The sequence below is a fragment of the Carex rostrata genome, chromosome 27 (assembly GCF_964058835.1).
Source record: "Carex rostrata chromosome 27, lpCarRost1.2, whole genome shotgun sequence".
In the NCBI taxonomy this organism is placed as follows: domain Eukaryota; kingdom Viridiplantae; phylum Streptophyta; class Magnoliopsida; order Poales; family Cyperaceae; genus Carex; species Carex rostrata.
In genome coordinates, this window is record NC_135944.1 from 6,096,818 (window position 1) to 6,119,480 (window position 22,663).

The 22,663-nt window shown below is 35.0% G+C and overlaps 3 protein-coding genes and 2 long non-coding RNA genes across 6 annotated transcripts; 3 read left to right on the forward strand and 2 right to left on the reverse strand.

The window, feature by feature from the left end:
* Positions 1-1,248: 1,248 nt before the first annotated feature.
* Positions 1,249-3,658, forward strand: LOC144544896 (F-box/LRR-repeat protein At3g26922-like). 2 transcript variants are annotated; one of them, XM_078293431.1, is made up of 5 exons: positions 1,250-1,302; positions 1,722-2,327; positions 2,721-2,795; positions 3,041-3,205; positions 3,296-3,658. In XM_078293431.1, the coding sequence occupies exons 2-5, from the start codon at positions 1,776-1,778 to the stop codon at positions 3,551-3,553; spliced, it is 1,050 nt and encodes a 349-aa protein (XP_078149557.1). In that variant the 5' UTR covers positions 1,250-1,302; positions 1,722-1,775; the 3' UTR covers positions 3,554-3,658. The 2 variants fall into 2 exon arrangements, with proteins under 2 accessions (XP_078149556.1, XP_078149557.1); XM_078293430.1 differs by having other exon boundaries at positions 1,249-1,302; positions 1,722-2,795.
* A 982-nt stretch (positions 3,659-4,640) lies between these two features.
* LOC144545117 (F-box/LRR-repeat protein At4g14103-like) lies at positions 4,641-6,978 on the forward strand. Its single transcript, XM_078293698.1, has 4 exons — positions 4,641-4,743; positions 5,154-6,163; positions 6,297-6,461; positions 6,570-6,978. The coding sequence occupies exons 2-4, from the start codon at positions 5,222-5,224 to the stop codon at positions 6,810-6,812; spliced, it is 1,350 nt and encodes a 449-aa protein (XP_078149824.1). The 5' UTR covers positions 4,641-4,743; positions 5,154-5,221; the 3' UTR covers positions 6,813-6,978.
* A 1,435-nt stretch (positions 6,979-8,413) lies between these two features.
* On the reverse strand, positions 8,414-12,846 carry LOC144545055 (galactan beta-1,4-galactosyltransferase GALS3-like). Its single transcript, XM_078293608.1, has 4 exons — positions 11,934-12,846; positions 11,366-11,527; positions 10,465-10,689; positions 8,414-8,975 (listed from the first exon to the last, which is right to left on the reverse strand). Exons 1-4 carry the CDS (start codon positions 12,713-12,715, stop codon positions 8,630-8,632), a joined length of 1,515 nt encoding a protein of 504 aa, XP_078149734.1. The 5' UTR covers positions 12,716-12,846; the 3' UTR covers positions 8,414-8,629.
* Positions 12,847-19,184: 6,338 nt separating this feature from the next.
* LOC144545354 (uncharacterized) lies at positions 19,185-20,275 on the forward strand. Its single transcript, XR_013508479.1, has 2 exons — positions 19,185-19,519; positions 19,771-20,275. It is a non-coding gene; the product is annotated as an uncharacterized LOC144545354 (long non-coding RNA).
* A 408-nt stretch (positions 20,276-20,683) lies between these two features.
* LOC144545160 (uncharacterized) lies at positions 20,684-21,308 on the reverse strand. The gene is made up of 2 exons (XR_013508408.1): positions 21,278-21,308; positions 20,684-21,088 (listed from the first exon to the last, which is right to left on the reverse strand). It is a non-coding gene; the product is annotated as an uncharacterized LOC144545160 (long non-coding RNA).
* Between the last annotated feature and the right edge of the window lie 1,355 nt (positions 21,309-22,663).

Genomic DNA, 22,663 nt, shown 5'->3' on the forward strand with positions numbered 1-22,663 from the left:
CCTTGCCCTTCTACAGGTTAGTTTTTAATTTGGGGGCTTTCTCCCCTTCTAAGCTATTAAATTCCTAGGGTTTATTATTTTGATGGATACTTAGTTTCTAATTGCGAAAGAAAATGAAAGTAGCGGGACTGTTAAATCTCACTTATTTCTTTTCATTTTAGTTCTTTCGGTGTCTGATATTCTCTCCTTTGCTTGCTGTGATTGTCCAATTTGTTTCAGGTAATTGTCTCAACTCGATCACATTTTCTTTGATTCACAATCATCGGTGCCTAAATTTGTGATTGATGTTCATGCTTAAATCAGTAATTGTCTTTCATAGTTTATAGAGGCTGGTTGTGAGAAATATTGGACTTGAGATTAATTGGGTTTTTGGGCAAATTGTCAAACCTAGGTTAATCAAGCTTGGTGTACTAAGAGATTCATTTCTTACTACCTAGGTTAATCTAAATTTATTGACTCAAGCAGTCTGTTATGAATCATGTAATATTTCTCTAAATTTAATGAGATTTCCTGAAGTTGGTGTTCTCCTTTTTACTTCTATTAGATTTTGGGTTTTAAATTCTTATTTTGGGCAACTCATGTTAATCTGAGACTTCAAAATTTAGACACAAGTTGCTATGTTTATAGTACCTGCCCAGCATGATAATTGAAATACCAAGTTTTTGCCCAAAATAAATTTTAATACCTTTATTGCTTAAAAAACTACTATTGTTGTTTGGCTAAATGTTGCAATAAGTCTTTATAAAGTGTAATGCTCTTATTATACATTCTTAAGTTCTTGTTCGTGAGCTGATGCACCCCTCTTTTCTGTTTCGCTTCTGATATGAATTGTGTGTGGTTGTGTGTGGTTTGAACCTTTCTTCTTAATTATGTCAAAATATGAGTGTCTGTTTGTGAATATTTGTTATAATACAATGTCAGAGGGTCAAAACTGAAAAGTTCAAGCGAGAAAAACTAAAACAGTGGGCTTCCGGTTTGCTCAATTTACATTTAAATAAAAAAAGGAATTTAAATGAAACTGTGTTTGCTTCTCTTTTTGGCTCTGTCCTGGAAATAAAAAAAATATATAATTATTTAAAACTGGATTGCATTATGCCTTTGCGCTAAGAATAACTTTCAAATTAAATGTGAATAAAAAATATATAGCCTAAATACTGGGATATGAACATTACTTCATAATGACAATATTCTCAGAAATACTAACTGAACTATTTTATACTTATGCAAGCACAGATTCTAATGAGACCTTCGGGAGCAACTGATACTTAGTGGCACTTGTTTCCTGCTAACCTACGCTATCATGTGCGGAGTTTACGGTTTGCAAGACTTTCCTTTTTAGGAATTAAATACTATTTTTTTTAGCATTTTAAATACTTGATTGTTTGTCATTTTTGTTTGTTCTTTTTGATACTTGAAGTGTTCCATCTGTTTTGTTACCAATAAATGGATATGATCATATTGTAGTTCAAAGTTCTGTTGTTCGATCTACCAATTATGTTGACCTGTCTGAGTTAAGTTGGTCTACCAATTAAAGTACCCGGAACTGGTAAATTTCACTTATTTCTTTTGATTTTAGTTATTTTGGTGTCTCATATTTCCATGGTCTACCAATCATGTGTATTTCCCTTGTTCCAGTAAATACCTTTTTCTAGATTTTGGCTTAGTTTAAAGTTGTTTTTGTGCTTTTTGTTTTTTTGTTTTTTTGTTTTTTTATTTTTTAGCAGCTGAAAGGTGTTTGAGGGAAAGCATTTGAGAGCTGTTAATTAAACCACATAATGAAAAGGGTTGCCCTACCCGATATTTCAAGTAGAGGAAATTGTGACTTCATAAGCGGGTTGCCCGACCCGATTCTTCACCACATCTTGGAGTTTTTGAAGACGAAAGAGGCGGTGCAGACATGTGTGCTGTCAAAGAGTTGGCAGCACCTCTGGACCGCTTTACCCTCTCTCAAATTCACTTATGATTTGCTTCAAAGGCGGATACTTACAAAATCAGAAGATGATGACGACGACGACGACGATGCTTATGAATATAATTATGATTATATTTTAAGGAGGAAAGCTGATTCTAGGAGGTTTGTAAAATTTGTGAGCACTTTGCTGCTGAGGCGCAATCCCTTGGATTTGGATATGTTTCGTTTGTCTTGTGATAAACTCTATGGAAGGGATGTTGAGCTTGAAACGGACTGGATCCATTATGCCGTGAACCATAACACTCGAATTCTCGATGTTACGCTCATTGGTTCCGGGCCATCGTGCATTTACACATGCACGTCATTAGAGGAGCTATACCTCCATGGAGTTTCTCTAGGTTCATCTATCCAGATAGTAAATCTTCCTAATCTTAGAAAACTAAGCATTTATTCTGCGGATCTTTACTCTAATCATGTGAAGAGCCTTCTTTCTGGATGCACAATTCTGGAATTTCTTAGGCTAGATACTTGTCGGTTAAGTGAATGCATAATTTCTCATGAATGTCTAAAGCACCTAGCTATTTTGAATTGTTCGATACAAAAAGGAACCCAATTTTCTATTAGTACTCCTAAACTCCTTTCATTTTTGTATGATGGTAAATTATCATCATACAAAACAACTATAAACATGCCATCTCTGACATCCTCATGTTTAATGAATTGTGATAATATCAAGGAATATTTAACGGCAACTATAACGTACTCATATTTAATAAATCTTGATAATATCGTGAACATTTTCATGGAGGGGATGGCTACTTGTCTTCGTTACCTTGCAAATGTTGAACTTCTAGAGTTGCATTTCGAGCGCGTTGGGTACAAGGTATGCACCTCATATTCTCATTTTGCAAATGATGCTATTTTTAATTTCTTTAGATCTTAACCTGTTGAACTTCTAGAGTTTTGTTATTATATATTGTACGCCTTCCTGAATTAGTGTAATCTAACTGCAAAATAGCAAAATTCTAATTGAATGCATAAATAAATCATTTGAAAAAATAAAGTTCAAAGTCTGTATTTACAAAAAAAATCCGGTGGTATATTCTGAATACTGCACTTGACTGGTAGGTGTTAAATCCACAAGCTTTATTGTCACTAGAATTGCCAATATTTCCGAAGCTGGAGAATATGACTGTTGCTTTTGGTGTGCTGTCCTGTTTTCAAATGGTAATTTTGATCATAAAGAACTCGCCAAACTTGAAGAAGCTTACAATACTACAACGAGAAGGATGTGTAAGTTTTCATTCCCAATATTACTATTTTTTTAATCTGTCTTTTCACTTGCATGGTTTAAGTAAAGACTTCATTTGTTATCGGTTACAGTTGTCTTCTGTTGAAATGGAAGCTAGTACAAATGAGTTAGCTAGCATAACTAGCACCTCATCGACAATTGCAGCATCTTCAAATAAAAAGCTTGAGATAGTTGAGGTCAAGTATTGTATATATGATCAGATGATACGACAATTGGTGGATACTTTGATGGATGGTACAAAGGAATCTAAAAATCTAAAGATCCATTTGACCAAGTATGAAAGTAGTAAACAATATTTAACAAATGAACGATTGAGTTTTATTTTGTGATTTAATACTGTTTATGTTTGGTTTGAATAATATATTTGTTTTTGTTGTCTCAACTAATTTATTCAGATGTGATTTTCTATTATTTGAAAGTTCTTGGAATAGTTATGGTGAGTCATACATCAATTTGGATTGCATTGGATTTCAGTAGAGTAGTTGAGAATGTACTTGCTGCTATGAAGTAATGTTTAGTTGTTGCTATCATGCTATGTTAAGCTGTTGTATAGAGACACCTACATTAGGTTCTTTGTAATATTCTGGTAAGAGAACTGCTACAACTCTGCTGGTACGTACCAATAATGTTTTTTCATGATTCAGTGCAAATTTGTTGAAAGTTGTATCAAAACCCTCCTTGTAAATATGTAAGAGTATCTGTAGCAGGGTACATATGGAAGATTAAATTGCAATTTTTGTCTTAAAATGTAGAAGGAATGAGATTTATATATGACATGTAGTTGTTTCAGGGAATAGGAATCTTTTGCATGAGGGACAGGGATCAGGTTCAATTAATTATGGGCTTGAAATCAAATTTGTATGCATTAATCTCAATTGTGATGTAAATTTAAATTGTTTTCTGTGAATCTCAACACAGATCTTATGGTTTAGAACGAACATCGACACCCTTCAAGGTGGGTTGATTTAATGTGGAAAACAGTAGACAGAGAGATGATTTAGAAATAGTTATAATGAAAACTAAAGCCTTGTGTTCTCTATTTCTATTTTCTCTTAAGATGAGCGAGGCATTACCTATCTTAATTCTTAACCAGAAATTAATTTATTTCTTTCTTAAGATGGCCCAGGATCAGAATCTAATCCAATTTGGAATTGTTATTTTCTCCCTTTCAGTTATTCATTCCTATCCTATTCCTATTCCTATTCCAGGAATAGGGTTTATGATTAGAGTAAATCGGGAAATTGTGAAAACAGTCGAACATCAGGAAAATTTACACAAGATATTGTAAATTGATAATTTAAAAGCTAACTGACAGGATGGTCCCACCTGTTAGCCCCTAAAACCTTGTTTATATCTGTTCCCATCTCTCTCTCATTCCCTGCTCAGCCCGACCTTCTCAGTCGCTTCTCGCTCTCTATTCACTAACCCCGATCCCACCTCTCTCTCTCTCTCTCTCGTAATGTATGATTGCGAACTGAACTCTCTCCTTCGCTGACTGTGATTAGCCAATTTCTTTCAGGTAACTATCTGTCTCTATATATCTTTTCAGATTTTCTTTGATTCACAATCATCAGTGCCTAAATTTGTTAATTCATTTGACCATGAATCTTTTTGTTAGTTCGATTGAAGTTTGATTTGTATTGTATTAGCTCTGTTACTGAATCTTTGATAGTTTATAGAGGCTGGTTGTGAGAAATTTTGCCAAAAAAATATTGGACTTGAGATTAATTGGGTTTTTGGGCAAATTGTGAAACCTAGGTTAATCAAGTAGGCGGTTATCAATCATTCAACTTAAATTGGAAAATGGGAAATTAATTGGTATCATACAAAAATTACACCTGAACTAACTAATATCATACAAAAATTTAGTCATTTTGTCATTCTCTAATTTATCTTTGCTTGTGTTTGGGTGATGTTTATGTTTATTAGCAAATGAAGGTGAACGGAAGGTGTTCGAGGAAATGCCTCTGAGAGCTACTTAAAAACTACTTATTGTAATGGAGAGGACTAATAACAAAAGTGGAAGAGATTGTGATTTCATAAGCAGGTTGTCGGACCCGATACTTCATCACATCTTGGGGTTGTTGAAGACCAAAGAGGCAGTGCAGACATGCTTGCTGTCGAAGCGGTGGGAACACCTCTGGATGTTTTTACCCTCTCTCAACTTCAATACTGATTCCTTTCATTGGCATCGACTAAATAATGAAAAAGAAGATTTGGTAGAAGAAAATAGGTTTAGAGAGCTTATAATCATGGCGTGTGTGCAACAAAAATTGCATTGGGAGAGGTTTGTAGAGTTTGTAAACATGGTGTTGCTCAAGCGCAAGTCCTTGGATTTGGACATGTTTAGCATTAATGGATTCACCTCAATTAATGAGCATACAAGGGACTTGATCCATTATGCTGTCAAGCACAAAACTCGAGTTCTTAAACTTGACAATTGCTTGCCATGTTGCTTCTCCCCCTACACATCATTAGAGGAACTCCACCTCTATCAATGTTGGTACAGAGAATTTGAATATGGGATAGTAACTCTTCCTAAGCTTAAGAAACTAATCATTTCTCATGGGGAACTAGAATCTGATCATCTAAAAAACCTTCTTTCTGGATCCCCCATCCTAGAATATCTTCGGCTAGATAATTGCATTCAGGAAGAATGTGTAATTGCTCATGGATGTCTAAAGCATCTTGTTATTGTATATAAACACTCTGGTTATCGCAAGCTGCTTATTAGTGCTCCTGATCTTCTTTCATTTTCCTATGATGGTGAATTATTGTTATCATGTGAAACAACTCTGAACATGTCATCTCTAACTTCTGCATGTTTAGTGAGTCGTGATTCTTCAACGATCAAATGTTTGGCAGAGATGACTGATATGCTTTCTTCTCTTGCAAATGTTCAACTTCTGGAGTTACATGTCAACTGCAATTGGCAGAAGGTATATATATATATGTATATCTCATATTCTCATTTTCTGATTTCTATTGATCTTTTCATGTTCAAAAGAGTGTACAAGTTATGTTATTACAAAAATCTTTTTTTAACCATGTGTTTATATTGTTTAAATATAGGAATTGCCAGCAGTTTTGCAAATAAAATTGCCAATATTTCAGAAACTCGAGAATGTGACTTTTGGTTTTAGTGGGTCTTCTTGTTTCCAAATGGTGTCTTGGATCTTAAAGAATTCGCCAAATTTGAAGAAACTTACATTATTGGAACAAGAACGAGAAGAATATGTAATTCCAACCCCCCCCCCCCCCCCCCCATTAGTATTTTTTTTTTTTTTAACCTGAAGTCTTTTCAATTGCATGATAAATAGAAGTTTTGGTTTTCATCAATTATAGTTGTTTCATGATGAAAGAGGAGCTAGCACAAGTGAGTCAAAGGATGCCTCATCTAGGGTTGCAGTATCTTCATGCAAAAACCTTGAGATAATTGAGGTCAAGAATGAGATACCGGATCGAATGATAAAACGATCCATATATGCTTTGATTGATGGTACAAAGGAGAATTGGTATACCTATTTGTCCAGGTATAGATTGCAGTACTTGGTACATGGTAGAAATTTTACCCGTTCTCTTTTCTAAAAAATTGAAAATCTGACAAAAATCAGTTTTTTATTTGAAGTTTCTTATTATTTTGCTAGTTGCTATTTAGAGTACTCTATATTAGTTGTAATATGACTTTGTATGTCAAACTTATTAGCATCAACTTTAATTCAATCTTGTGATGTGACGCTGTTTATATTTTAATTCTGACGCAACCAGATTATGTGTTAAGTGATTTTGGTCAGGTTCAATTGGCTCTGGTTCATATCAGGTTATAAACTAATTTGGATTGGATTGCTTTCCTTTAGTTCACTTTATTTGACATCTCAATACATCATTAATATTATAATTACAATTTGCAATTGTTAGTTTTTCTTATTATTATTGAACCAGCATCCCAATGGGGTTTCTGATGGATATCAGATCAAATTTAGTTTGATGTTTGATAATATTTATTTCAATTGTTGCTGATACTATATTAACACAAATCAGTCTAAGGTTATGTTACCCAGATACGGCCCTTTGGGCTTCGTACCCGTGTCGGGTGCGTATCGGATACGGATACGCGCCCGATACGTCCCTGATATGCTAGCCCGATACGCCAGCTGGCATATCGGCTTACGTGGCGTATTCTTTTTATCTTGATACGGTCTCCGATACGGATTGACTCGTCTAGATACGTCTAAGATACGTCTGGGATACGTTTGGACCACCGTGTACTACGCACCACACCGCATGGTCTACTGTGCACCACGCCAAAATTAATCTTTTTTGCTGCTAAGGTGATTCGAAGAGAATTCGCATCCTCTGAGATATCTCATATTTTGCGTGACTTTTTGGAAAATCTCAACCGTTGCAATACGTTTTGCGTGAATCTCAAAGCTCAAATAATAATGGCCCCTATGTCACCCCCGATTAAGCACCGAACATGTCAGTCACGCAAAACATGAGATATCTCAGAGGATACGCACACATTCGAAGAGGGATCCTGTGCCATATCACCCATAAGCCTCTACTACACCATTTCAAACTTATTGTTATAAGAGAGTTTTTATTATATTTAATGTATATTTCGCTATAGTATTATATTTTGATATTTAATTTTTATAATACAAGTATTTGAATTAATAATATAGTTAAAAATATTATATATAATAGGCATATCGTATCTTTAAATTTTGAAAAATACCGTATCGCCGTATCCGTATCCGTATCCGTATCCATGCAACATAGGTCTATGTGTCACCTTAACCAAAAATTACATTAAAAATAGTTTTGTTTTTAAAACATAGATAATATATTTCATATTTGAAGTGAAGCAACACATGATGGAATGCTTGTTGCTGCCACATGTTTTGGAAGGATGAAAAGATACAAAACAAATGATGAGGTCCCCTCTATTTTTATTTACCAGTCTCTTTCACCGACACACAATTATGCCTCATAATAAATGCTTCAAAAAAAGGGTGTTTACAACTTTACACTATGCATGAATCTATCATTAATTCTCTACTGCTGCAATTTAATCTTGTGTAAAGCAATTCTCTTGCTTGCTTTACTTAAATCATGTATTTACACCTGTGTTATCAATAAATGTATACTTAATCAAAATACAACAGAGCCTCTTAATGGCAAATATATTACAAAGCAAACTAAATACTAACTAAGAGATTATGGTAAATGAAGATTTCAGTAAAATTTATACACATAATGTTTAGAAAGTGCTGTATATCATAATTTAGACAAAAATGATTTGTGTAATCACACTTGTATCTTATAAAAAGAGTTGGAAAACTAATAATAGAGAAAAAAGAATCAATAAATCACCCCTAAGCGCATTTTGTTAGATCAAATCACTATTGTCTAGTGTGCACCAATCGGTCACCGATTGTCTTGAGCTCGAACCGTTTTATCGAACCGGCTAACCGCCTTAGCGTCTCATCAAGAACGTAAGGTGTTCGATCAAATGCCAACTCAGACGTGTTAGTGAACTCGGTGCAAGGTTCTCTTCGATTTGCAATTGTACCGTGGTAATGGAAGTACTTGATCCTACCCTCCGTCTTGTGCAAGCTTTTACCGGCTATATTTTGTGACATGTGTACCCCGGTAGCAAATGCATTGCGCGGTTGGATCGCATACTTGCGGTCACGACGGATCCCTCTCTTCACATCTTTGTAAACTAGTTTCTCAAAGCCCCACATCCTGCATAGAATAGCAAAAAAAAAAAGGATATAAGATTGTATGATAGTGGGCATCACATGCTTAAAGCAAACTATTCTACAATGGCACTATCACTAATTATGCAAGCATGACATATCTTATCATAATCTACAAAAGTTGATATCTAAAGAAAAATAAAAGAAAACTGAAAAAAGGGTATATGACATGATGCCACATGCAGTGCCATACATGGCTTGAATACAAAAAACCAGTACCTATACTAGATATTATAGGAGTTCTGATGATTCATGTGATGACTAATATAAAACTACTAGGTAGAAGTGCCTTCACTATATACTAATAAAACTGTAACAGGTTGAATTTCTCAATGCTTTAAAATAATGTATGTCAGGTTAGATATGTTTTTTCAAGAGATTCCTTCTCAAATCCCTTCAAAAACAAAAATAAACTCTTCTTCTTATTTGTTCAAATTTTAATACCAAAAAACAAACCCTCTTTGAAAAAGACACAAAGTGATGTGCTGTTGATTTTTTTTTAACAAATATATTTCTGCAAACTAAGTTATTTCTTTTGTTTGAAAAGCAAATAATGTAAAGCAGACCATCGATGAAGATAGAAATTGGGTCCCAATAATTCTATCCGGTGATTAAAATAATGCAAAAATGAGAAATGATTGGGAGAGAATTTTGAATATGAACAACTAAGCATATGTATGGGCATAGCAATGTTTAAAAATTTTAAAAGCCAGCTGGAGGTGGACCTCTTATATTGTCTTTTCCATACACATAATTGAACTTGTATCCAAAAAAATTCCACTAATTCCAACAAGGCAAACATATTCTCACATCCACCATTATTGACACTGACAAACCTTCCAACCACCAAGTTTATTCCGATTCATATCAACTAAAGTAACTCAAATTTTTGAGTTTAGATTCAGACCGTCCGATCTATTTAGCACAAATATTAAAGAGACCTGTGCATTCCATCTCAGACCGAATTGACCTGAATCTAAACTCAAAATTTGAGTCACCATTTATTCCCATATATCTCATCCCTTATTTGTATTATATACAACCTTTAACCTTGCAATATATACTCAATGCTCCACAATATATACCTTTTTCATGCTATTAACCAAAGGTTTAAATAGCGTTTATCGCGTCATAGCGTGCCGGCTGAAAAAACAGCGCTATTCCCAAATAGCGCCGCTATAGCGCAGAATAGCGCGCTATAGCGCCATAACTTTTATTGTCCGAAAACGCTATAGCGACGCTATAGCGCGCTATTTAGAACCCTGCTATTAACTATCATGAATGCCTTTGTTCTATTTTGTGTACCTTTTTTTTAAGTCATCATTATGTCTAGGCCACTCACTCTTTATATCTTTTATGTTCAATTATTATACTTTTCATGAAAGTAATATGTATACCTTTTATCACTGTATATTTCTTGTCATACAGATAGAATAAAATCATAACAACGGGAAATTAAATTAGCATATATATACCTCCATGATTTTCCTTTATCATCGGCTCGGCAAATTTTATTAGACATCGGCATCTGTTCGATTGTGAATTGCGAGTACCCCTCGAGTTCCTTCATCAATGAATCAACCATCAGACCGGGTTCCAAGTACACAAACTCATCCACATCAAAGAAGAACATCCATTTCGTGTTGAATCGATACCGATGCAAACAGTCATTCACTACCAAGAACTGGTTGTGGTAATACCTGTAATAAACACCTTTAGTTTTGAGAAATACATTCTGAGATAGAAGGATATGTTCTACTAAATTAACTCTAAGAAATCCAAGTAGTCATAACAAAAAGGGGAAATTTCATGTATACCCCTCAAGAACCTCAAAATTATGATTTTCTCCCTCTAAGTTTGATAATATCATATTTACCCTTTTACATTTCAAAAACTCACAAATTTAACCATTTTATTGTCGTTTTTTATTAAAACCAATTTTAAATTTATAAAATATCCATTTTATCCTTCATTAAAATATAAAAAAATGTGTCCAAAGACGGAATAGAGTCCAGAATAGCTCGCTAACCTAAGTTTGCGTTATTCCTCATACATCCAAACACGACCTAAGAAATCAAGTATGCATAACAAATCATGTAAAACCCCAAAAAACTTCTAAATTATGTATTTCCCCCAATATTTACCCTTTTAAATTTCAAAAAACTCACAAATTTACTAATTTTATTGTCATTTTTATTAAAACTTATCTTAAATTTGTAAAATATTCATTTTATCCTTCATTAAATAAAATAAAAAAATTGTAGTTTTATTTAAGAAAAATGTCAATCTCTAATTAGTCGTTTTTCGAGAACAAATGGTAGATTTTTCTATTTCTGATGTATACACAATGATATTTTTCAAGGACAATTTGCGTACCCATCAAAGCGTTCTTGGTCACGTACATCATGCAGAGTCACGGCCCCGATTTCAATCCAAGGCCGCAATACATCCATCACTGCCGGGTGGACCCCACTGGCATCGTATATGACAAAGTGGGCCCTCTTTCCAAAGAGTTTCACATGGTACACAATCCACTCCCTGTTGGGTGAACATAAAAAGAAAAATTAATTAGACATGTTCCTAATCATTTTTATAACCATTGTTAATTGCTGTAATTAACTTTTGTTACGTACTATGTTTATCTTATAATCTTACTTAATAATAATAATTACTATACTTTTATATAGATACAAAATATCATTTTTTCCCAGAAAATTCTGGACCAATTTTGTATCTATCTAACAAAATAGTAAAAATTTCCTAAAAAATAATATTTTTTGTCTCCACAGCAGTTCAGATTGACTATTTGAACTTTAAAATCTCAAAATATGAATTCAAATTAAAACATGAGCTTTAATTCGTGCTGTACATTGGCATCTGGCAATATTAAATTTACAACAATGTTGATTTTTAAATTAATCACAGAAGTGAAAAATGAAATTACCTGACTCTCTGTGGGCTGAGATTTCCATACAGGGGTGACCCGCAATACAGATAGTCATACTCGGGCGGTGCGGTAAAAACAGACCCGTTAACACTACCGGGTTCTTCTTCAATAGCTACAAAGCTCTCAACTGAATCCATTTCTCTATCTCCACCACCATTGGTGCTAGCATGCACAACCAATTTACCACCTAACCCGTTAACTCCGACCGGCTTGTCAAATGTGCAATTCACCACCACCACTGTGTAAACCCTTCCATACCCCCAATCGGGCAAGATTTTGTACGCATTAGCATAAACCGAGGACCCGTTACCGGTATCGTCATTGTCGATCCATTCACACTTGAATTGGGGCTTTGCAAACACATGAAGCGGTTTCGACGCAAGCCCGATAACTGCAAATGTGTTTAACCCGCCCCGGTAAGCGCTCATTTGGATAAACAGGTACGCCGCAGAGCCTACCGGGTTGAAGGATCTTTTGATAACAGAGTCCATACCCGTTTTCTCCTCCCTCTTCATTGGGTGTGGAGTAACTGTAACTGAAGTAGAATCAGTAGATGATAAGTTGGCAGGGGATTCTGGTACTGGTACAATTGGTCCGAGGCAAGAGAGGAGAGAGGTGGTGTGGGGCCCGGATGTAAGAGAAGGGTGAAACTGGATAATGGTAGCAAGAGAACAGAGGAAGAAGAGAGAGGTGAGGAGAAGTTTGATGTCACCACAACTCCATGCGAGACCCACAAACAAGCTCTTCTCTTTCGTCTCCTTCTCCTTCTCCTTCGCCATTGTTGAATTAATGCTGTAGTAGTCTCTGTATAGAATTAATGGAAGGCGATGTATGTTAAGAGAGAGAATAAGGAAGGAAGCGAGAGTCGAGAGATACTTTACTTTTAAGACAGAGCAAATCAAAAAAGAAAAAAAATCATATAAAGGTTGAAAACTGGAAACACTCAGAGAAAGTTCGAGTGAGAGTAGGCGTCAAGAAAATGACAGAGCATTTTTTATTCATGCAGTGTACGAACAATAGAACTACAACAGCTATGCTTATGATTCCTGCGCTGCATGAAGTAAGATATACTCTGTAAATATAATGACAGAGCAGGTAATGACAGTATGAAAGAGATAATGACAGATTAGTTTTTTATTCATGCAGCGTACGAACATAGAACAGAAACAGTGCTGTATTTACTCGTGCGCTGCATGAAGTAAAATTATCTCTGTAAATAAGTCAAAACTGGATATATCTGGTTAAACTGGAGAGGATGTTGAAGAGACAAAAGGTGGGGCCGTAAGGTTGGTCTCCCATCGGTGACTGTGTGATCCTTGGTGGTAAAGAGACGAAGGGAATCTACAATAAATAGACATGGTTTTCTGTACACCAACAGGCGGCTACTAAATTATTCAATGGTAAAGATTTTAACAGAGTAATTTTGACTTCATACAGTACACAGACCATATGTCGCTCTGTTTTGATTCTATAGCCCGTGCGCTGTATGAAGTCAAAACTACTCTGTTAAAATATTTGCCATCAATATATAGTAATTAATTAATAGTATGTAGGAAGTGGAGATATAGGGAATCAATGAATGGAAGATAGTGTATGAATAAAACCCGTTAAGGGTATACCCGCCCGTACCCGCCCGTACCCGCCAGCTAGGGTACCCGTGCCCGAGCCCGGGTATGGGTCGGGTACTCGGGTATGCGGGTACGGGCAAAAATCGGACCGGACCCGTTATTTTGGACCAATACCCGACCATACCCTACCCGAGTTTACCCGTACCCGACTAAACCCGTACCCGAGTACCCGTACCCGTATACCCGAGTTACTGTTCATCCCATTTCAAAATTCAAAAATTCTGATTTTTTCCCCCCCAAACCAACAAAAAAAACCAGAAAAAAAGGAAAAAACCAGAAAAAAACCAAAAAAAAACCAAAAAAAACCAAAAAAAACAAAAAAACCAGAAAAAAAAACAGCAAAAAAAATAAAATAAAATAAATACCCGTACCCGCCCTACCCGTACCCGTACCCGCCTTACCCGTCAAGGGTACACGGGTAAGGGTATAGGGCGGGTAGGGTATGGTTTTTGAAAACTATACCCGCCATACCCGTACCCGAATACCCTTCTACCCGAGTATACCCGTACCCGAGTTGTACCCGTACCCGAGTCGGGTATACCCGGGGTACCCGTACCCGCCCGAGTATTAGAACACTAATGGAAGAACATGCTTGAGAAAATCAAGGTTAATGGTTAATAAATAAAAGACAGTTGTCACATTTTAGAAAGGGAACCTTTCGTTGTGCATCGTATTTCGAGAAATATATATATTTTTGTATCCATTCCTAATTTGATGTTCTTTTATTAAAAATTTTGATAAAAAAAATAGAAAATGTTTCCACTTCTCACCTCATAAACAAAGTTGTTTTCTTCACTGTAGTCAGGGGTGTTTATCGGTTCAATTCACTTAAAATAAAAATTAAATAGGTAATTTATTTGGTTTTCAGAAAATACAACCGAATCGACCGAAATAAATTTATCAACACCGAACTAAAATTTGATTTATTCGGTTGAACTAAATTTTGGTTTTTAGATGAATTAAAAATATTTGTTTTGTTTGTTGCTTTAGGAGGGGTTTCTATTGGTTCAGTTCAGCTAAAATCGAATAAAATACACAAATTAAAGTTTTATTCGGTTTTTAAAAATACTATCAAACCGATCGAAATAAACTTATTAATCAAATTGAAACCGAGCTAAATTTCAATTTATTTGATTGAACCGAAATAAGTAGACCAGTTATAAAAATAAACATTTTATGTTAATTTTTTTTCAACTTTTTTAATCTACATTTAAAAATTGTGTTTAATTCTATCTAACATATTTTAAACTGAATAAAGAAATATACATTATGTCGAAATTTTAAATTTTTTTAGAAGTCTAGTTTACTGAAGAATGGAGTTAAAATGTTCAGCCAATTTGGTCTAACCGGTTTAAAAAAAAAAAAAACCAAATAAAAAAACTGAATTGGTTTTAGAAAATGAACCGAGCCGAACTATTTAATAAGATAAAACAAACCATTTAATTCAAACTATCTCGGTTCAATTTAAAATTAATTAAACCGGACCCGATTAACACCCCTAGCTTTAGTTGTTAAGAGATTCTTTCATCCCTTAGTAAAGCTTAAGAGAATAATGTCCTTTTTTTGACCGATTGTGCGTTCCCAATTTATCATTTTGTAGATTACGCCTCATTAATAGTGCACATTGATTTGATATTTTGTAATTATAAAAAAAATGAAAATTTGAAATACTATTTGTATATTATGCACACAAAAGAAGAGAATATGTTTTATTTTTCACTAAATGACTTTGTGATTGAAACTGGGTGCAAGTGGATCGGATAGTGGTAAAATTATATTTGTAACTATTTTTATTTTTAGAATATAGATACAGATTGAATATTAGATAGATATATATAGATGGGTAAGGCTAAGGTGCTATGGGTTGCATAGAGATCTACGGTGCTACGGCTCAATATTCGAGTTTTCAAAATCCAAACGGTTGATCCGAACCGTTCATCTTGGTCTCCATATTAATATGTGTTTAGAGACCAAATTTTACATTTTTTGAAAATTTTTTACTATTTTTTTAGATAGGTAGAAAATCACTTGATTTAAAAAATTATGTACCATTCAGATATTTGATTTTCTACCTATCTAAAAAAAATAGTAAAAAAAATTTTCAAAAAATGTAAAATTTGGTCTCCAAACACATTTTAATATGGAGAACAAGATGAACGGTTTGAATCGACCGTTTGGATTTTGAAAACTTAAATATTGAGTCGTAGTACCGTAGGTCTCTTTGCAACCCATAGCACCTTAGTCTTACCTTAGATATATTGGATATCCGCAAACTTGGATACAGCTCGAATATTAGATAGATACATATTGATAGGATATCGACAAAAATAACCAAGTTTGAAAATAATATTTTGTAGGCACAAAGTGAGAGGTACGGGTTAACGGTTCGGGCAGAGGAGACGAGACGGTGGGTACCGGGCAGCTGTTCCCTGTTTGGCTCCATTTCTAACTCATTTCTTGGACCCGTTCTACATGAACCCAAGAACAAAGTACAATGGAAACCTCAAACCCCAAAAAATACCCTTTACACCGAGACTATATACAAATCTGCCAGCATGTCACGTGCTGGATTCGGCGCGGTGCCACCTGTCTCTAGATTCACTGTATGGACGCGGTTCTGTAGGGTCGGGATTGTGTGTTACAGACAAATTCCTCTCCCCTCCATTTATTATAAATGGAGGTGTCCCTACTCATAAGTCAGATTTTACAAAGCGTTTTGGTGGTGTTTTTTTTTTTTAAGGTTGGTGGTGAAGTACCACCAACAGATATATTAATAAGAGAAGTTATTTACATTGGACTACCTAGTTCAACTTACATTAAAATTGATTACTTAATTATCAAAAATAGATTGCAGTAAATTACAATGTAGCCCCCCATGCCCAACCCCCGCTCCCGTTGAACACCTATCCCAATTGTTTCCAAAACATAATTTTGATTGTTGTATCATTAATCAATAAATGCACCGGTTTACTCTTGTTGGAGAAAAATTTTCTATTTCTCTCGCGCCACAAAGTCCAAGCTCCTGCCACCCAAATCCTGTTAATTGTTAGTACCTCCTTCCTCATAATATTTGGCTGCGACAAATCCCATTTACTCTCAAAGTTCCCTCCCCCCGTGATAGGGAATGTTGTGTTGGGCAAATAGGTCTTGCCAGAACCTCCGTTTTTTTTTAGTTGCCACTCGAATAAATATAAATTAATTAAATACCATCCGTTAATTCGGAATTAAGATTCCGCCACGAACTCGAATCAGATCTGCGCACGGATCTCAGAGCCGAACTCTAACCGAATCTGCGGACCTTGGATGGTAACAAAATGATTAAATAATTTTTTTTTTTTTTGAAAAATAGTGGTATATACCACCGATTTCATTGAAATCAGAATCCTTAGAACAATCGATCTGGTACCTAAAATTGGTACCAAAATCAAATGTGGTTTACAAACAGGTCAAAACAAAAGTAGCAACGTGAGAAAGTAGCAAAAACATAATAACATGCACAAAACATAAGGCAGCAACCTAAGAAAATATCTAAACAACATAACATGCACACAAAAAACTAGGTACTACATATCTAAAAGGTCTTCATCCTCCTCCTCTTCTCCAAACATTGGAGATGGAGGGTTGCCATTGCCAAAATCCTGCATATCTCCCACTGGTGTGTCCTGAGACAGGGACAACGGAAGGTCCATCACTTGGGTCGTATCGGGACGTCTTTCTTCCTCCAACAGAATGAGATCTGGGAGATCCTTAACATCAAAAGGCATTATGAGATTTAATTTAAAGAAAGAATTGTCCCCTCTAGATTTACACCAAAATTGAGTAAGAGAAATAATCTTAGTACCAATAACCCTAATAGAACATGGAGAACTATCATTAAAGCATAATCTATTTCGTTCCAACCAAATAATCCATAAAACAGCCCCTCTCAATAATTCAACTAATAGTCTATCTTTTAAAGGGATAGAAGCATCAATCAACCATAATTCATCTAAAGTATGACAATTATAAACAAAATTGTTATGATTTGCAATCCAAATCCAAATTAATCTAATAAAAGAGCATTGAGTGAACAAATGATCAGTGCTCTCTTGTTGATCACAAAAAACACACGTAGTATCCCCTTGCCACCCTTTAGCGGCTAAATTGAGTTTGGTAAGTATTTTGTCCCTTCGAACCAACCATAAAAAAATTTTTATTTTCAAAGGCATATGAGATTTCCAAATGGTTGAATACTCTTTATTTGGTATTCCCCCATATTCCAACCACTTATAAAAAGAATGAACAGTAAAATTATCGTCCTTAGACCAACGCCATATAAGCTTATCCTCTAGCTGATCTGATAAAGTAAAATGTTGAAAAAGAAATTGCAAAGCATTCCATTCTACTAAGTAAATACCCGTAAGTTGTCTCTTAAAAGACAATTGTAAGAAGGAGTTAGTAAAAGCATTTGCCACAGAAATAAACCTATTATAAACAATTGAAAACAAATTGGGATATAAATGTTGCAAAGCATTTTCAGTAAACCATCTGTCTAACCAAAACGCAGTTGTTCTACCATTACCTATTTCTTTATTAAGGCCTAAATTAATTACCGCATGATCTTTGAGAATAGATCTCCAAAAAGGAGAACATACAAAAGGGGTAGTTCTAAAACCATATTTACAGTGAAGAATATCTTTCCATATACCAGTAATGGAATTGTCATGGAATCTTATCCACCACTTGGCTAGAAGAGCCTTATTCATAATTTTCAGATCTAAGATACCAAGACCACCTTGGTCTTTACTCTTACATACTGCATTCCATGCAACCAAAGAATATTTTTTCCTAGTAGAATTACCCCCATGCCATAAAAATTTCCTTCTAATCTTATCTATTTTATGCCGAATAATTAAACTCTAACTTAATAAAATAATTAAATAACAAAATTTAAATAAATAAAAAAAATTTACCTTTTACCCTGCTGGTGCGCGCTTCTGGAGTGCTGGGCTGCCTTGGATGGTAACAAAATGATCAGCTCAGCGGGTATATCTATTTCAACCACGACCTCTACCCGGGGGTGCGCAACGTGGGTAAGTGCTCGGATCGGTCCGCAGATTCGGTTAGAGTTCGGCTCTGAGATCCGTGCGCAGATCTGATTCGAGTTCGTGACGGAATCTTAATTCCGAATTAACGGATGGTATTTAATTAATTTTGATTTATTCGGGTGGCAACTAAAAAAAAAAACGGCCTTGTTGCTAATTGCTAAATGCTAATGATTATTTATTTTTGTTTTGTTACCTTGCAATTATGCAATGTGAGCAGTTGGGCTTCAGTTTATATTTTACTAATGGGCTAAATATTGGGCTCGTATTTGTTAATAAATTACAGGTTTTATTGGGCTTAAATTGTGTTGTGTCCATTCAATTAGATTTGAAAAAGGTGTTGGATCAGATGTTATTCAGATCAGTGTTTAATAAAAGGGAAAATTGTGCCAATGCCATTGCAAAACCTCCAATTTTGAAAAATGCCACTACAAAGTTTGAAATTCTGATAATGCCATTATAAACTTCATTTATTTCTAATTCTGTCACAAATACATTATTAGTCTCTTAAAAAAATAAAATAATAATAATGACAAAATTACCCTTCTCAGAACTGATGAACCCTAGCCGCCCGTGCTGCCGTGCTTCAACCCTTCGTGACCCTTCTCTGTCAACCCTTCGCGATTCAACTTCGTGACTCAACCCTTCTCTCACGAAGCCCTAAACCCTTCTCTCTCAACTCAACCACGAACTCAATCCCGTGCTTCAATCCTTTTCAGCCTCAATCACGACTCCACCTCAGCCTCAATTTCGCAATTTCTGTCACTAAACCCCGCAGAATTGGGAGAAGCCAAGACTGTTCTGCAAATTCGCCATTAGCGCACTTCCCTCTCTTTCTCGAGCTCCGTCGCTCTTTGCTCCTCTCTTTCAGGTACAACCAATTACATGCTCTTGCCAAAAGTAACAAATAAAAACATAACCTTACTTGTTTCCATGGTCCCTCTGGTAGGAGAATCAGCACAGCTGTATACAAACAGTCAATCTGATATTTTTGATGTACTTTAATGGGTCGGGTTGATGCAGAATCTGTCAAGAGATTAAATGTACTTTAATACTTTCAATCCTGACCCTGAAATTGAATCACGAATTTCATTATAATTTAATATCTACTTGTCTGTGCAGGAATGAAATTCGTATCCAATATCAGTCCTGTTCAGCGTGATTATCTGATGATTAACGGGAGCATGTACCAAGAGATAGCCAAGATCAATGCTGATGGAGTCAAGGGATTACAACCAAAAATCAGGATATGGACTAATGGTGGTGAAGGCGGCGGTGAAGGTGGGGCCATGAAGGAGGTGGCAGGAGTGTATCGGATGCTGCCACCTTTGCTTAAAACAGTTCAGGATCAAACCGGGAGTGTATCAGATGCTGCCACCTTTGCTTAAAACAGTTCATACACATGACAACGACTCAATAGTGGGGCCAGTCCAGATCGAAATTACTCCGGACAATTATTAGCGGGTTTCAAAAATCTATACATGGCAAAAGCAACTTCATTTTCATTTTGGAAGTTCATTAATTTGTGCTTGGTGTCTTTTCTTTGCTGAATTATTTTGTTTAATTGTTTTGTTCTGTTTGTTGTAAATTTATGTATGAAGTAATAAAATTATTGTTGTTTATGTAACTACCTAACTGTTTGGGGGTTGGTTGCCTTGGTACAATGATTTTAACTATATAAAGGGAAAAGAAAAAAGAAGAAGAAAAGAAATTAAAGTTTAATAGCTACCGACTATCGAGCAACAAATTAAAGTTTAGCGACAATTCGTGATAAAGAGCAAAGCTAAGTAACCTCCGACGAAATTTATCTAGGTGAATAGCTTGTTTTGAGGAAATGTAAAATTACAAACACAGTTCTAGTTAGAAGTGAAGATAATTCTCTCATTTTCAACTTGAGGGGTGTTTGAAGATAGCATAATTGTCCAAAAAGCAATGCCCAACGGCTAGGAGTGCATGGGTCTCTTACAAATGTTAGTGACTAATTAATTAATTAGTATCTGCTAAGTTTTATGAAACACCCTCAGTATCCTTTACATACAAAAATGCCAAAATCCATATTCCTTCTACAGTACTATCCTAAGCAGTTTGCTCAGAAGCACATCAAAGCACATGGCTAAGTACATTCTTCCCCATGTCTCTCACAAATCACACTAACAATATTATATACAACATATTTTCCCTCTAGATACTATGACATGTTTATTTGTTTCTAGGAATCATATATACTAGGTTCTGCAACAATATCAGTTTTTGAACAAGAAAGCAGCTTTCATGTCAACCGTCTTAACAGTTCAAGGACCAATCAAAATTCTGGTAAGATATACTGACGGCCCCGCCATCATTGAGCAGGTGTGACAAAAGGCCGGCTTTGGTTGAATCCAAGTAGTTCAAGACCCAATTGAGAACCTCGACTTTATCTTGTCCAAAATCAGCACTGTACCTGAGAGAATCCAGAAGGGTTGTTTTAAAATCTTTAATTCTTAAAAAAACAGAGAAGTTTTCATGTTTTATACTGGTAGTTTGAATTTTGGGGGGCAAATATAAATTTTTCCAGAGTAAGAAACAAAAAAAAACTTCTGGAAAGAATGGAAAAAAATCAAGCGTATTAAATACATAAATATATATATACCATTTGAAGATTCGGGAGAGGTACACGGTACCTAGAATTTGATTGAACTCTTTAATTACTGGTAAATTTCATAAACTAGCATAAAATATTTTTTAGTAAGAACTAAGAAGTTCAAATGTTACTAATTTTACGCAATTTTGTAACTTCCTAACTATTTAATTTTAGCATTTTATGTCAACCTCATGCTGCTAACAATAAAATAAATAATTGAATAAATGAATAACTCATTAAGTAAATTCCAGACAACAAAAAATTTCCGAGAATGATTGGTTACCTTCTAAATCCTTCACTGGCAGCAATGCGAGCATAGTCCACGTGACACCTGTCATCAGAAGCATAGGCTTCAAGCTTGGCAACCATTAATTTGGTGAGACGTTGGCCGATGACGGCTGGTGACTTGGGCTTATTATCATTGGTTGAAGCACGGAAATTGAAGTACTTGGGTACCCCTATGTCGTGCTCTAGAGAACGGTACAGTTGCTGAGCACCATCCTCAAAGGAGAGGAGAGCGATTGCAATAGATGGAAGAGGGTTGATGGATTGGCGAGAGGAGAGGAGGCGATTCTCCTCTCTCGCGTGAGAGGAGTTGGCTCCGTGAAAGAGAAGAGAGGAGGCAGAGAGGGATCGTCTGTGGCTGTGCATTCATTTTAGATCAAGGGTATAATCGGAATACATAAATACGTATTTAAAGACTGAATTTTTTAAATTATTTTTAATAAAAGTAGTATAAAAATTGTATAAGAATGGCAAAATTAGGAATAAATGAAGTTTATAATGGCATTAGCAGAATTTCAAACTTTGTAGTGGCATTTTTCAAAATTGGAGGTTTTGCAATGGCATTGGCATAATTTTCCCTTAATAAAAATGTTTTGTTAACCATTTTCTAGCTCAAGTAATAAAGAACAATAATACATAATAAAAGTTTTTTACTATAACAATTTCTTCCTCTGTTTTTTAAATTACGCCATACCATATTTGTCAAGTACTTCTTTTCGCCATGCCACATTTACCAAGTATTATTAATAGAATTTTTTTAGATTCTATACTAATTGAAGATAATAAAATAATTTCAAGATTTGTCATGAGAAAGCATGCTTGCTTGTTGGGAAAAAAAAAGAAATATTTATAACTAAGTGGTGAAGTATTTCAACCTAGGAAATTAATTAAAATAAGATATGATATATGTCATTTTCTCCATACACACGTAAACGATCATACCATTTTGATTTTGTTTTAATTAGTATCAAGGACTTGTAAAAATACACTGACGTGGATAAATTCTAAACGTTAATTTTTCAACTAATTATTGACTCATATAAAGCAAAATAAAATAAAAATGTTAACTTTTGTTGTACATCTAAAAATAATAATATAGATCATATCTAC

Coding starts and splice junctions, on each gene's coding strand:
- LOC144544896 (XM_078293430.1), top strand. CDS start 1,776: ATGAAAAGGGTTGCCCTACCCGATATTTCAAGTAGAGGAAATTGTGAC. Junction 2,796..3,040: donor TCGAGCGCGTTGGGTACAAG/GTATGCACCTCA, acceptor CTTGACTGGTAG/GTGTTAAATCCACAAGCTTT. Junction 3,206..3,295: donor TACTACAACGAGAAGGATGT/GTAAGTTTTCAT, acceptor TATCGGTTACAG/TTGTCTTCTGTTGAAATGGA.
- LOC144545117 (XM_078293698.1), top strand. CDS start 5,222: ATGGAGAGGACTAATAACAAAAGTGGAAGAGATTGTGATTTCATAAGC. Junction 6,164..6,296: donor TCAACTGCAATTGGCAGAAG/GTATATATATAT, acceptor GTTTAAATATAG/GAATTGCCAGCAGTTTTGCA. Junction 6,462..6,569: donor AACAAGAACGAGAAGAATAT/GTAATTCCAACC, acceptor CATCAATTATAG/TTGTTTCATGATGAAAGAGG.
- LOC144545055 (XM_078293608.1), bottom strand. CDS start 12,715: ATGGCGAAGGAGAAGGAGAAGGAGACGAAAGAGAAGAGCTTGTTTGTG. Junction 11,528..11,933: donor CTCAGCCCACAGAGAGTCAG/GTAATTTCATTT, acceptor TTCACCCAACAG/GGAGTGGATTGTGTACCATG. Junction 10,690..11,365: donor GACCAAGAACGCTTTGATGG/GTACGCAAATTG, acceptor TGTTTATTACAG/GTATTACCACAACCAGTTCT.